The following is a 16,211-nucleotide window of genomic DNA, read 5'->3' on the forward strand; positions in this document are numbered from 1 at the left end:
TGGCTAATTTTGTCACAAAGAGATCGCCAGGCCTTTCTTCTGAGGCACTTCTGAGTAGACTCCAATCTTTTCACCTTTCGGTCAGCAGCCGAGCACGCTGGCTGTTTACACTACCTAGGGATGCCCTCCTCCTTTTTACCCTCTTTTTCAGTACAAAAAGAACGCATTTTTGTTTACAGCTTTTATTTCTCAAAATGCTATATGGCATTATTCTGTTTCACAGAGGGAGAGGGAGCCCACGGTTGGGCTCATGGGGGTCGTGACCCAAGCTTGACCCTACCAGCTATGTTGTTGTTAGGTGCCGTAGAGCCAGTTCCACCTCACAGCAACCCTAAGGACTGAACAGAACTGCCCCATAGGGTTCCCAAGGAGCGGCTGGTGGATTTGAACTGCCGACCTTTTGGTCAGTAGCCGAGCTCTTTGACCGCTACGCGACCAGGTCTCCACTGTGTAAAGCCTGGTAATTGAGCTAACCTTTCTGGGCCATGATACCATCCTTGCGGTGGGAACCTTATCTGTCTTACCAACCTTGCAGTGTTACTGACACTCAAATGAAGCAAGGTGTAAAAGCAGGTTCTGTGATCCTATTTTAGAGGACACCTGGGAGGCAGACACCCAGAGCTGCTCCTGAGGTGACAGAGGACCGCATCACACACCCTGAAGTGTACATTCTAGAAATCAGAAGCTACAGTGGTGAGAAAGGAGAAGGCAGAGCCCAAAGGTGAGTCAGTGGTGGCTCTGGAAGCCCAGCCCAGCACCCTGACGATTAGGCCAGCGCCCTTCCTGCTACCCCACTCCGGGGGTGTGTGTGCTGCTGCCACATCTGTGGAAGGAAATGCTGCCTAATAAGGACAGCGGTGGCACCAACACTGAAAGGCAGAAATGGCCCTAACATGCCGAGGGAGCCCAGGTTTGTCTTGGAACTTGTCCAGTCTTTCCCCACGGACAAGATTTGGTCATAATTTTTTCCTTGTCCTTTTAGTAATCACTGTGCAGAACGTATACAAAGCCCCTCCCTGGCTTTCTCATAAGAGTTTCTGATTCAGTCTCTTGAGTCACATGAACACATCACCCCACACGGGGCATGGAAGAGGGGAACTGCAAAAGTAAAAGCAATCGCACCAGGGTCACTGTGGTTTCTTAGCTTCCTGATGATGGGAATAGTGAAAGGTGTCACCGTCTCCCCATCCCCGCTCAGAGATGGGATGTGCACCTAGCTGCCCAGAAGCCTCACCTTCCGGAGATCTCCTCCTTGGCAGTACTCCATGGCCAGCAGGGGCAAGTCATTGGGGGCCAAGTTCTGCATTCCCTCAGGGACATCCCGGGCAGTCACTACATTGGGGTGATTCAGCCTAGGAAGGAGCAGAAACCAAGGAGAACAGAACTTGAGCTTTGCCTCAAGCTACCCACACCCCTTTTCCACGTCTTAGCCAAGCCCGCCTCACAACAAAGGCCTGGAATAACCAAGGGCTCGCTAGAATAAAGGAAGACACAGGTCTCAGAATGGTGGCCTCAGTGCCCAGGCCAGTCAGCACTGACCCAGCTCTACTTTGAGTAGCATGGGATTGTGGTGACTGTGTGTACATCACGTGTAACTCAATTTTCTTTAGAGTGCCCCATGTCAAATCCTCATTGTATTTCAAAACTGCTTCCAAAAGCAGAGACAGTAAAAAGCCTTCAATCTCATGCCACTGGAGTGTGGATCACTGCGATGACGATGACGACAACGATGAAGCGGGTGTGTATGCAAACGAGGTGACGCCCCCGCTTTTTAAGAGGTTAGCAGCAGAGGGAGCACCTGCGTGATGCCTTCAAGCTGGCTCTATGGCGCTTACCTAAACGCCTCACTAGCTGGGAGAACGGCATCCACCAGCGACTGACAGACTGTCCCCACACTGGAGGAATAAATGTCAGCAACAGGTGGGCAGCAGTGGAGTCACATACCACCCTAGAATTGGAAATACAGGGGAAGAGAAGGGTTTCTGCTGGCAAAGAAAAATTCACCCTGATGGCTACTTTGAATTACTCAATATGACAAATAAAGTTGACCAAAAGCCCTTGACAAGGCCTGGTGTTAGTCTTCAATGTCACTAAGGTACCTCCTTCTTTAGAAGTCCTTAGAAGAAGGAGAGTATCCTATCTATTTGGACAGTCTGGCTGGCATCCTGAGTGAGGGACTAAGATTTAGGACTCTCTTTTCTACATGTAACAGACTTTGGAGCTGTACTACACACCTGAAGCTCAGCAGCTCCCTCCAGGTTTCAACGTCCCATGGCCGCTCTGCTCCCACAGCCCCCACCCGTGTGGTGGCTCCATCCCTGGCTCTGTGCACTCGGGCCCTCACCTTCTCATGATCTGGATTTCCAGGCACCACCGCTCTCGGGTCCGGGGGCTGAGCTCCTGTCGGCACTGCTTGATAGCAATCTGCTCACCTGTTTCCTGCAGAGGGAGCGTGGTGAGGATCGGCGGAATGAAGGATCAAATATACAGACACAGCCGCAAGTCAAATCAGAAACCGTCTACAGCAGCGGAACCTACAGTGACTCCCGAGGGTCCGAAGCATCAAATGCAATCACCTCTGCTCACTCTTGAAGCTGCATATCTACCCACTGATAGGGATCCCCAGCACCTGCCACGTGCTCAGGCTGGTCTCCTCTGGTCACCCCCGTCTCTGCACCTGCCCTTCTCCCTCTTCATTTCTATCCATCTGGAATCTACAAATCCCTCAAGGTCTTGCTCAATTCCTACTTCCTCCATGAAACGTCTTCTAACCATTCCTGCACAGACGGGTTTCTCTCTATTCCAAACCACTCCTGCTGAATTAGGCTTAACCATATGACATGGCTGATATTTGATACTGCTGATATTTTTGACCTACAAAAATGGTACTTTCACATGGTTCACTCTAATAATTAGTGCCACATTGAGTGTCCTCATTGTTTCATGCAAGAGTTTTGTCTCTCCAGAGAAAATGTAAGCACAGTACAGAGAAGGAACATGGGCTGATACAAATTCCAACTCTGCCACATACGCGCTACACGACCTTGGGCAGACACTTGGTTTGACTCAGTTTCTTCATCTGTAAAATGGGAATAACATCCACCTTTCAGGGCTGTCATGAAGCTGAGCACCTATCAGCGTCCAGTCCTTAGCAGGTGCTCAATAAACCTACTGAAGGGCACACCCCATGTCATGTAGCGACTCCCAAGTGTGGCTTCAGTCTGACTTTCCAGTTACTCTCCTGTGACTTCACACCAGGCATCTGATGCTGCAAGCTGATCTGAAACCACTGGTTCTGGTCCTGTGCTTTTCTAGTCTGTGCTTCTGTACCCAGGGGTGCATAGGCACTAGCACCATGGTCTTCCCAGCTCAAGGGGATCTTGCTGTCCTCTTTGTTCCCACAGCATTTAACTTCTTCACTTTCGTACGTACCCACAAGAGCTATTTTCCGTAGGGTAACAGGGTTATTTTCTCTCTTCTTTGTTAAACTATAGCCTGTCTATCTTTACGCACCTTAACCTCCACGCAGTATCTAACACAATGCCCTCAATGTTTCTTGAGCTGAAGAAAAGACAATCAGCAAGTGTTTGTGAATAACTGGGCGATTGGTTCATGAGGATTAACTCATCCCCTTTCCTTGGTGTTCTAGTCAGGATCCAGGAGCCATGTGCGACAGACTAACAGGGGAGGCTTTGAAATGCTCACGATCATTAGCCATTAGAGAAATGCAAATCAAAACTACAATGAGATTCCACCTCACTCCAACAAGGCTAGCATTAATCCAAAAACACTAATAAATGTTGGAGAGGTTGTGGAGAGACTGAAAACTTACACACTGCTAGTGGGGTACAATCACTTTGGAAATCGATTTGGGCTTCCTTAAAAAGCTAGAAATAGAACTACCATATGATCCTGCAATCCCGCTCCTTGGAATATATCCTAGAGAAATAAGAGCCTTTACATGAACAGATATACGCACACCCATGTTCACTGCAGCACTGTTTACAATAGCAAAAAGATGGAAGCAACCAAGGTGCCCATCAATGGATGAATGGATAAATAAATAATGGTATATTCACACAATGGAATATTACACATCGATAAAGAACAACGATGAATCTGTGAAACATTTCATAACATGGAGGAATCTGGAAGACATGCTGAGTGAAATTAGTCAGCTGCAAAACAACAAATACTGTATAAGACCACTATTATGAGAACTTGAGAAACAGTTTAAACAGAGATTATTCTTTGATGGTTACAAGATGGGGGAGGGAGGGGGGGAGGGATTTTCACTAATTAGATAGTAGACAAGAACTATTTTAGGTGAAGGGAAAGACAACACACAATACAGGAGAGGTCAGCACAACTGGACTAAACCAAAAGCAAAGAAGTTTCCTGAATAAACTGAATGCTTTGAAGGCCAGCGTAGCAGGGGCGGGGGTTTGGGGACCACGGTTTCAGGGGACATCTAAGTCAATTGGCATAATAAAACCTATTAAGAAAACATTCTGCATCCCACTTTGAAGAGTGACACCTGGGGTCTTAAATGCTAGCAAGTGGCCACCTAAGATGCTTCATTGGGTCTCAACCCACCTGGAGCAAAGGAGAATGATGAACACCAAAGATACAAGGTAATTATGAGCCCAGGAGCCAGAAAAGGCCACCTAAAGCAGAGACTACATTAGCCTGGGACCAGAAGAACAAGATGGTGCCCGGCTACGACCAATCATTGTCCTGACAAGGAACACAACAGAGAACCCCGAGGGAGCAGGAGAGCAGTGAGATGCAGACCCCAAATTCTTGTAAAAAGACCAGACTTAATGGTCTGAGACTAGAAGGACCCTGGAGATCATGGTCCCCAGACCTTCTGTTAGCCCAAGACAGGAACCATTCCCAAAGCCAACTCTTCAGACAGGGATCAGACTGGACTATGGGATAGACAATGATACTGGTGAAGAATGAGCTTCTTGGAACAAGTAGACACATGAGACTATGCTGGCATCTCCTGTCTGAAGGGGAGATGAGAGGGCAGGGGGGTCAGAAGTTGGCCGAATGAACACGAAAACAGAGAGTGGAGGGAAGGAGCATGCAGTCTCATTAGGGGGAGAGCAATTAGGTGTATATAGCAAGGCGTTTATAAATTTTTGTATGAGAGTCTGACTTGATTTGCAAACTTTCACTTAGAGTACAACAAAAATTAAAAAAAAAAAAAGTAAGGGGGAGTAGGCTCTGAGGCTGCAGTGTTGGTCTCAGGTATTCCAGATGCCCAGCAGCCAACAAGGGGAGTCACCTCTACACTGCAGCCTCCTCCTCCAGAATGGCTGAGAGGCAGCAGCCACCCTGGGAGTGGCTCTGGTGACACTGGACTGGGAGCGGATCCTGCCGTGGGTAAGCAAGCTGACCTAGGCTGTGCATTCCCACAGCCTGCATATCCTGCACAGCTGCAGCAAGATCCTGCCAGACAGCCCCGTACTCAACATGCACCTGGGGACGAGCCATGGCCTACAGGGTGGTGTAGTCAATCTCACAGTAAGACTTCAAAACTGTCCCAAAAGTCTACTGCTGCCCCCCCGAAGGACGTCCAAGAGGCCCTGACAAACCATTTTCTCATTTTATGAAACTTTGTGCTGAAAAGAATCATAAATCTACTAAGTGCTGACATTCAAATGGCACTGAAGGGGCCTTAAAAGACATGCCAAAACCTTCAACAAAATCCAAAACACTGAAATAATATGAAGTATTTTCTCTGACCACAACGTCATCAAAGTAGAAATTAACAACAGGAAGAGCAAGGAAAAAAAATCAAGTACATGGAAACTGAATAACATCCTGCTTAAAAACCACTGGGTAACAGAAGAAATCAGAGATGAAATCAAAAAATTTCTGGAATCAAATGAGAATGAAAACACATCATACCAAAACCTTTGGGACACAGCAAAGGCAGCGCTCACAGGTCAATTTATAGCAACAGATGCACACAATAAAAAAGAAGTGACAAAATCAAACCATTAGCTACACAACCCGAACAAACAGAAAGAGAACAGCAAAAGAAGGCCACAGCCACTGGAAGAAAGGAAATAATACAGATCAAGCAGAAATAAATGAAATAGAGAACAGAAAAACAATAGAAAGAATCAACGAAACCAAAAGTTGGTTCTTTAAAAGGATCAACAAAATCGACAAACCACTGACCAAACTGACAGAAGAAATACAGGAGAAGATGCAAATAACCCAGATAAGAAATGAAATGGGGAACATTACAACAGACCCAACTGAAATAAAACAGATCATGACAAAGTATTAATGAAAAACTATACTCCAACGAATTTGGAAACCTAGAGGAAATAGATTTCTAGAAACACTACCTACCCAAACGAACACAAAACAATGTTGAAAATCTGAACAGACCCATAACAGGAACGACTTCAGTACTGAGCTAAAAGGGTGTCTGGGGGTCATACTCTCAGGGCTGCCACAATCAATTTTAAAACATTTACATCACACCAAAAAAAACACTTCATACCCATATCCTCCAGCCCTAGGCAACCACGGTCTAGTTTCTATCTCCATGGATTTGCCTATTCTGGACATTCCATAGAAATGGAAACATACATGATCCTTTGTGACTGGCTTCTTTCATGTATCATAATGTTTTCAAGCTTCATCCATGTTGCTGCCACATGCCTACATTTGTGACTCTAACATCCTCTTTGGTCCAGCCTCCTGTAGTATGGATTGATAACCAAGGCTCTACCACAAGTATCATTCACTTCCTTTGTCCATAAGAACCCTGATGTTTGGCATGGACTCTGAGGTTCTTTCTGAAGGAGAATTGACCTACAAATATGATAAGCCCTGATGCTACTGAATCCGTTCATACAGTCATACAAGTGAACTTGGGTTCAAGTCCACCCTACAATTATCAAGAATGATGGAACATGTCAAAAGAATGACATTTTTTCAAGCAACGTGCAGGCTTGTGTTGTGTCTTACAAAACTTTATACTCTCTAGCCCACAAGCTTCCTGATTCCTCTGTATCATCTGCTCTCAAACTAATGTGAATCTGGTTTCCAATTTCACTTTTCAGCAGCGTTCAGACACATACATATTTGCCTAGTTGGATGGTTAACTCCATCAACAGCTGCTTAGACCCATGCTCTCACAGACACTTGCTTTTAGTCAGGTGGGGCCCCAGAGAAACGCAGACTTGTGGAATGCAGAATTCTACAAAGACTGAGAGCCAGGACCAAGCTGTAACATTTGAGAGGGTCCATTTATTCATCATACAATGTTTCTACGGTAAGTAACAGTTTAGGAGGAGACACTGTAACTCGTGCTTTGTTACCTCAGGATGACTCTCAGATTTTAAACCAAGATACTGAAAAATCTACACCTATTTTAAGTTCAATACACAGAAAAGTTTATTCATTTTCTATTCCTACTGTAACAAATCACCACAAGCTTGGTGGCTTAAAACAACATGAATTTATTAATCACGGTTCTGGAGGCCAAAAGTCCAAAATGAGTCTCATGGGGCTAAAACCAACGAGGTGCCACCAGGGGCTGCATTTCTTTTGGGGCCTGAAGACTCCATTTCCTTGCCCTTTCTAGCTTCTAAGGGCCACCCACATTCCTTGGCTCCTGGCCCCTTCCTCCATCCTTAAAGTCGGCAATGGCCCATCTAGTCTTTCTCCCACTGCATCGCTCTGACACTGACTCTCTTGCTTCCCTCTTCCATTTTTAAGGATACTTTTAAGGACACTGGTCCCACTCAGATAATAAGGATTAGCTATTTTTTTTTATCTAAGGTGAGCTTATAAAAAAAAAAAAATTTTTTTTTTTTTTATAGGTAACCTTAATTTCATATACTATCTTAATTCCCCTTTGTCACAGAATCAAACACATCACACATTCCAAAGATTAGGATCCAAACAGCTACGGGTGCTCATTATTCTGCCTACCACAAATAGTATGCTTCCTTCATAAAACATGATGGATAATCAGATCCAAAAGATAAATGTATTAAGTGACTTGGGAAATACCTCATTAGGTAATCTGTCTGGCCATACTCTCCATAATCGTAGTCTTTGTGCAACACAAACAATGGACTGACACACAGCTGTCACCTGGCCCAACCCGGAATTCAGGAAGAAATTTTTGTATTGAAAAGTTCTTTCTGGTCTCAAACTGAAAAGAGAGACCTTAGCCATATGAATACTAAACAAGTCTTAGAATAACTAACTGGGCATAGGGACCAAAACTTAAACTTGTGGATAGCTCAGCTCAGTCCTACAATTGCAGGGACGTCCTGACTTCCTGGGAATGTCTGATACATAGTTGCAAATTCACTTCAAGTTCTGCTTAGACAGCAGCCCTGATCTGACTCTAGGAAGTATGGTAAAACATTCCCATTCTTCCATAAGTCCTGTTTCTCTTGACAAAGGAACCCAAACAGAATGGCTTTCTGCTGCTAAAAACATACCTGCTCTAGAAAGCAAAACTCAATTAAACACTACCAAGGCAGATCATGAATACTGCTTTTGAAACCCTGGGGAATTTGAGCTTTACCAGCAATGAAATTCAAACATCAATGGATGGCTTTGCTTCAACTGATTTGGCCTGAAGCCCCTAGAGTATCACTTCAGTTCTGTGGAAACCCAGACATGGCCTGAACTGTTCCTAACACCTAGTAAGTGGGCTCCTCAAATCCCAACCCATTGCCATCAAGTGGATTCCAACTGACGGCGACCCTAGAGGACAGGGCAGAACTGCCCCATAGGGTTTCCAGGGGGTGCCTGGTGGATTCCAATTGCCTACTTTTCGGTTAGCAGCTGTAGCTATTAGCCACTATGCCACCAGGGCTCTACAGAGACTCCTCATGTGGGACAAAATTTAAAATGCATTTGCTTTCATAAAACAGAAAAACGAGCCAATAATATCATCTATATTGAAAGTAATTCACGGAGGTGGGGTCAAGATGGCAGAGTAGTCAGATGCTTCCGGTGATCCCTCTTACAACAAAGACCCGAGAAAACAAGTTAAATAATTATATATATGACAAGCCAGGAGCCTTGAACATCAAAGGCAAAGTTAGAAAACAGACTGAGAGGCAGGGCAAGAGAGAGATGGTTCAGAAGCAGAGAGGAGCTGCCAGACCTGACTCAGCAGGAACCCTCAGGAAGGATCCCCTGGAGTGACCACAGAGGGACCGGCAGTAGCTTTCCAGACACAGTTTTCTCAGGGAGAGACAACAAACTGCACAGCCTACTCACACCTCTGGAACCAGAGAAGAATGGCACTCTCAGCAAAAGCTCAGTTACTTGCATTTATTTTACCGCAACTCCAGCCCCTAAGCTGGCTTCATTGGATGTCGATTTCCTGGGCCTAAGATAGGTCCTGCTGCACACCCTAAGCCATTCTCCCAGCCTTGGAGAAGGAATAAATTCATAATTGGGGGAAAAGATAATCTGCCAGCTCCACTAAGCTGGGGAACTAAGGATAGAAATGGCTCCCGTCCAGGCACAAATAGTCCACAGACTTTGAATACCTTTCACCCTTCCATGGACCTGTGTGGGCCTATTTCAGGAGAATAGGCCCTTGTTGGCAGACTGCAACTGTTTCAGCTGTGCAGTGAAGAGGTGAGCTTTTTATTTTGACACCACTTTGCCTATTAAACAGGGTCCTCACTTACCCACATCAGGGGCCTAAGGACTGGTAGCTCTACCCATGTCATCTAGCCACTCGTGACAGGGGTCCAAGGACAAGCGGTCCCTCCCATTCCTTACAACCTAAAGCACTGGATGCCCATGGTATCCCAGCAGAACCCACCCACCTGTGCACTCTAGGGAAAAGGGTTGTGATTTCCCCACAGATACTCGGGACAGCTGTCAGCCCCCTGCCTTGTCCAGAGCGTGACCCAATGCTGCAACCAGATACCTGTGCCTACACCAATTGCCCCTGCCCCTCTAAGGCTGTAGGACAGAGCCTGTACCACTTACTTGATGACCAACTACCTGGACACCTGAGCTGAATCCATACAAGAACAGTGAATGGACTCCTAGGCTCATATACCTGGCAACAGCTCTAGCCATCTGATGACAGGACATTAGAGCTTCAAAGGCAAAAATAATCAAGCTAGCTCACTCAAGCAGCCTATCTGGGCATATGAGAACAAAATAAAGCAAGAAGCTAGTATACAGTAAGCAAACATAAAATAAATTAACACAATAACTCATAGATGGCTTGGAGACAACAGTCAATTCAAATCACATAAAGCAGCAGACCATGATTGCTTCAACAAGCTCTCAAAACAAAGAATCAAGGCATCTTTCGGATGAAGGTGTACTCCTGGAATTACCAGATGTAGAATACAAAAGATTAATATACAGAACTCTTCAAAACATCTGGAACAAGATCAGGCAAAACACAGAACAAGCTGAGGAACACACAAAGCAAGTGAAGAAATTAAAAAGGTTATTCAAGAACATAACGAAAAATTTAATAGGCTGCAAGAATCCATAGAGAGACAGGAATCAGAAACTCAGAAGACTAACAAGAAAATCATAGAATAAGACAACTCAATAGAAAGTCAGAGCAGCAGAATTAAGGAAATGGAAGGTGGAATTAGTGAGATTGAAAAAAAAAAAAACTCGGCACCAATATATTCAAAGAAAAATCAGATAAAAGAATTTTAAAAAAATGAAGAAGCCCTAAGAATCACGTGAGACTCAATTCAAGACAAATAACCTACAAATGGTTACAGTACCAGAACAGGGAGGGATAACAGAAAACGCAGAGAGAATTGTTGAAGATTTCTTGGCAGAAAACTTCCCTGATATCGTGAAAGATGAGAAGACACCTATCCAAAATGCTCAATGAACTCCAGAAAAGGTAGATCTCAAAAGAAAGTCACCAAGACATATTATAATCAAACTTGCCAAAACCAAAGATAAACAGAGAATTTTAAGAGCAGCTAGGGACAGATGAAAAGTCACTTACAAAGAAGAGTCAATAAGAATAAGCTCAGACTACTCCGCAGAAACCATGCAGCCAAGAAGGTAATGGGATGACTTATATAAAGCACAGAAGGAACAAAATTGCCAACCAGGAGTCATATATCCAGCAAAACTGTTTCTCAAATATGAAGGAGAAATTAGGACATTTCCAGATAAAAAGAAGTTTAGGAAATTTGTAAAAACCAAACCAAAACTACAAGAAATACTAAAGGGAGTTCTCTGGTTAGAAAATCAATAATATCAGGTATCAAGGCAAGACTAGAACACAGGACAGAGCAACCAGGTGTCAACTCTGCTAGGAAAATAACAAAAATAAATCAAGATAAAAAAAATGCTCAAAACAGGGAAACAGCGACATCATTACGTAAAAGATGACAACATTAAAACAATATAACCAGTGCCGTCGAGTCTTTTCCGACTCATAACAACCCCATAGGACAGAGTAGAACTGACCCATAGAGTCTTCAAGGAGCGCCTGGCCGATTGGAACGGCCAACCCTTTGGTTAGCAGCCGTGGCACTTAACCACTACGTCACCAGGGCTTCTGGCAATATAGAAGGACTAAAAAATGTAGTCGTAGATCTTTCACATGGAGAAGAAGTCAAGGTGATACACAGAAATAAAAGTTAGGTTTAAACTTAGAAAAACAGGGGTAAATATTAAGGTAACCACAAAGGAGACTAACAATCCTACTCATCAAAATAAAATACAAGCAAAAATAAAGACTTAGCAAAAACAAAATCAATAACAACGAATAAAAGGAAAAGACAATACATAAAGATAAACTACACAGCACAAAAAATTAAGTGGGAAAAAGAAGCTGTCAACAGTACACAAAAAAGACATCAAAATGACAGCACTAAATTCATACCTATCCATAATTATGCTGAATGTAAATGGACTAAATGCACCAATAAAGAGACAGAGTGGCACAGGGGATAAAAACACACGGTCCATCTATATGCTGCCTACAAGAGACACCCTTTAGACTTAAAGACACAAACTAAAACTCAAAGGATGGAAAAAATGTATCAGGCAAACAACAATCAAAACAAAGTATGAGTGACAATATTAATTTCTAACACAATAGACTCTTTAAAGTTAAATCCACCATAAAGGATAAGGAAGGACACTATATAATGATTAAAGGGACGATATACGAGGAGGATGTAACTATTTTAAATACTTATGCACCCAACGACAGGGCCGCAAGATATATAAAACAAACTCTAAAAGCATTGAAAAGTAAGACAGACAGCTCCACAATTATAGTAGGAGACTTCAACACACCACTTTCGGTGAAGGACAGAATATCCGGAAAGAAGCTCAGTAAAGACACATATAAGATCTAAATGCCACAAACAAACAAGTTGACCTCATAGACATGTACAGAACACTCCACCCAACAGCAGCCAAGTATACTTTCTTTTCCAGCGCACATTGAACATTCTCTAGAATAGACCACATATTAGGTCATAAAGCAAGCCTTAACAGAATCCAAAACATCAAAACACTACAAAGCATATTCTCTGACCATAAGGCCATAATAGTAGTAATCAATAACAGCAAAAGAGGGAAAAGAAACAAACACTTGGAAACTGTACAATACTCTGCTCAAAAACAACTGGGTTATAGAAGAAATTAGGAAGAGAGTACAGAAATTCATAGAATTCAATGAGAATGAAAACACTTCCTATCAGAACCTTTGGGACACAGGTAAAGCAGTGCTCAGAGGTCAATTTATATCAATAAATGCACACATACAAAAAGTAGAAAGGGCCAAAATCAAAGAATTATCCCTATAATTTGAACAAACAGAGAGCAGCAAAAGAAATCCTCAGGCTCCACAAGAAAGCAAATAATAACATTTTAGAGCAGAATTAAATGAAATAGAGAACAGAAAAACAACTGAAAGAGTTAACAAGACTAAAAGCTGGTTCTTTGAAAAAATTAACAAAATCAATAAACCACTGGCCAAATTGACAAAAGAAAAACAGGTGAGAAAGCAAGTAACCCAAATGAGAAATGAGACGGGTGATACCACAACAGACACAACTGAAATTAAAAAAATCATATCAGATTACTACGAAAAATTGTACTCTAACAAATTTGAAAACCTAGAAAAAACAGATGAATCCCTAGAAACACACTACCTACCTAAACTAACACAAGCAGAGGCAGGACAACTAAATAAACCCGTAACAAAAGAAGAGACTGAAAAGGTAATTAAAAAGCTCCCAACAACAACAACAAAAAAGCCCTGGCCTTGACGGCTTCACTGGAGAGTTCTACCAAACTTTCAGAGGAGAGTTAACACCACTACTAGTAAAGGTATTTCAGAGCATAGAAAAGGATGGAATAGTCCCAAACTCATTCTATGAAGCCACCATATCCCTGATATCAAAAGCAAGACACCACAAAAAAAGAAAATTACAGACATATAAGCCTCATGAACTTAAGTGCAAAAATCCTCAACAAAAGTCTAGCCAATAGAATTCAACCACATATCAAAAAAATAATTCACCATGACCAAGTGGGATTCATACCAGGTATGCAGGGATGTTTCAACATTAGAAAAACAATCAATGTAATGCATCATACAAATAAAACAAAAGACAAGAACCACATGATCTGAATGGATGCAGAAAAGGCATTTGACAAAGTTCAACGCCCATTCACGATAAAAACTCTCAGCAAAATAGGAATAGAAGGAAAATTCCTTAACATAATAAAGGGGATTTATACAAAGCCAACAACCAACATCATCCTAACTGGAGAGAGTCTGAAAGCATTCCCGTTGAGAATGGGGACCAGACAAGGATGCCCTTTATCACCACTCTTATTCAACGTTGTGCTGGAGGTCACAGCCAGCACAATTAGGCTAGATAAAGAAATAAAGGGCATCCAAATTGGCAAGGAAGGAGTAAAACTATCTCTATTTGCAGATGACATGATCTTATACACAGAAAACCCTAAAGAATCCTCAAGAAAACTACTGTCATAGAAGAGTTCAACAGTGTTTCAGGATACAAGATTCAAAAAAAAAAAAAAACCAAACCCAGTGCCGTCAAGTGAATTCCAACTCATTTAAACAGACAAAAATCAGTTGGATTCCTCTACACCAACAAAAAGAACATCAAAGAGGAAATCGCCAAATCAATACCATTTGCAGTAGCCCCTAAGTTAGAGATAAGGAGTGTGCTGTCCCATATATACACCACAGCAAGGCGTATATACATTTTTGTATGAGAGACTGACTTCATTTGTAAACTTTCACTTAAAGCACAATAAAAATATTAAAAAATTGGGAAAAAAAAGTTCTACTTCCATCCGAAAAAAAAGAAAGTAGTTCATTATGAAGGTCCTTAGATTCTTTGCAATTCTTTGCCTTTTGTACATAAAAATATCCAATGTGCACATAAATGTCAGTGCATTAGAAAGTATAAAAACAAGTGGAGGCAGTGTGTCCTCAGACTTCTGACAGCTACTAAGAGGTGCTATGCGGGCTGACTCATTAGGGGGAGAGTAAGTGGGAGTATATAAGCTTATATGTGACAGACTGACTTGATTTGTAAACTTTCACTTAAAGCACAATAAAAATTATTTAAAAAAAAAAAAAAAAGAGGTGCTATAGCAGAAGCAAGCTGGGAGAATGAGCATGGGGAATGAGAGGTGTTAGCCCAGCTACCCAAAGTGAGCCTTCTTTTAATGACTCAGGGTAAACTCACATGAAGCTAAGAGCTACGTTCAGACCCCTAGCCCAGAAAGACTCATCTCCTGTTATCATGGCAACCACCCAACAGAAACTGTAGTATAAAGAAAGGCAATTAGCAATAACCTCATTCCTTCTCAGACTCTGCCATCCAGGATGAATGTTTCAGAAAAGAGGGCCAAAGCTGGGTCCAGAGACACAGGGCTCAGGCCAGAGGGTCAAAAGGTCCAGGGACCGGCTGCAGCTTCAAACTGACTCAGCAAGTGACTGCACACACCCTTTCCTCAGTGCTGCTGGTCTATGTTGAGAGGGCTATGACTTCCTTAATCCTTCTCCCTACAGCACAGACACTACAATAGGCAAGAGGCCTCAACCGCACCCACAGCAGAGCACAGGGGCCCGGAGCGAAGCAGGTCAGGATCTAACTCCTTCCTCCTTCGCCTGGTAAATGTGTGACATTGGGCCCACCCCCTACGCTTCCAGGTCTATATCCATAACATGGAGATGGTTCTGCCCTTCCAGTGTTGTCAGTCAAAATGAGAAGGTACATCTGATACATAGCAGACCTTGAGTAAGTCACAGCTATTATAATTCCCTTTCTCTGGTCCTGTATTAGATGTAGCTCTACCCATCTTAACTGTCTTCTCCTCTTAGTCTAAGGCCTACCACAAGATTCTGTTTAAGTTCCATTTCCTCCAAGAAGCCTTCCCTCACCTCTGAGCACCCAAAAGAGTTAATATGGATAAAGCACCTGGCAACACCCTGGGACATGATTCTCAATAAATGGTAATCGTTATTTCCACACGATGCATTCTTATATATAGACTTAATACATCTCTAAGCATTAATCTTACTTGAATACATCCAAACTACCAGCCTTCTGGTTAGCAGTCCAGCAGATTAACCGTTTGCACCACCCAGGAACTCCAATTAATAACAACGCCTTTACCCTACCTTTTATATCCTTGTAACACCTACTGCATACATCCCCTCCTTTCATCCTCACAAGTATCCTGTATGACCCAAGAAAGTGCTTCCCAGTCTCTTTCACATCAAAGTATACAGAGAATATTACAGAAAAGGCAAGGCACCCTGGGAGATTTCCAGATTTTTCCAGAGGGCAACTGTCCCAAGTCCTGCCCACCATGCTGAAGGGAGCAGTATCTTAGCAACCCCATAATCCATGTGGGAAGCTGTGGTCCAAGGCCATGAAGTTAACAAGGGGCAGAGCCAGGATCTGAACTCAGGTCTGTGTGATTACAAGTCAGGTGGTATTTTCCTCCTTTACTCCCAAAAGGTGCTGTAGGCTAAGGTCACTCAGGTTATCTCCTTTTCTTCTTCCTTTGTATTTAATAAAGGTCTTATTGAAAATATCTGCCTCCGTAGTACACCATCAGTATAGATGGTTTGTGCTGGCGCTTGGGCTGGAGATTTAAGGGAACAACACCGCACCAAGGCATGGCAAGGCCCATGCTTGATA

At 43.1% G+C, this 16,211-nt stretch overlaps 1 protein-coding gene across 7 annotated transcripts in view; it reads right to left on the reverse strand.

The window, feature by feature from the left end:
* The window catches only part of IKBKB (inhibitor of nuclear factor kappa B kinase subunit beta), a 78,215-nt gene that overhangs the window by 55,813 nt on the left and 6,191 nt on the right, over window positions 1-16,211 (reverse strand). For 4 of the 7 annotated variants that reach the window (XM_010592427.3, XM_023551071.2, XM_003412506.4 and 1 more), the window contains exons 3-4: window positions 2,345-2,439; window positions 1,235-1,352 (exon numbers count right to left, since the gene is read on the reverse strand). The exons of the other annotated variants lie outside the window; for them this stretch is intronic. In XM_010592427.3, coding sequence (XP_010590729.2) covers window positions 1,235-1,352; window positions 2,345-2,439 — 213 coding nt within the window. The remainder of the gene's footprint in view (window positions 1-1,234; window positions 1,353-2,344; window positions 2,440-16,211) is intronic. 7 annotated transcript variants of the gene reach the window in all.

This window comes from Loxodonta africana, chromosome 19, assembly GCF_030014295.1.
Source record: "Loxodonta africana isolate mLoxAfr1 chromosome 19, mLoxAfr1.hap2, whole genome shotgun sequence".
Lineage (NCBI taxonomy): Eukaryota > Metazoa > Chordata > Mammalia > Proboscidea > Elephantidae > Loxodonta > Loxodonta africana.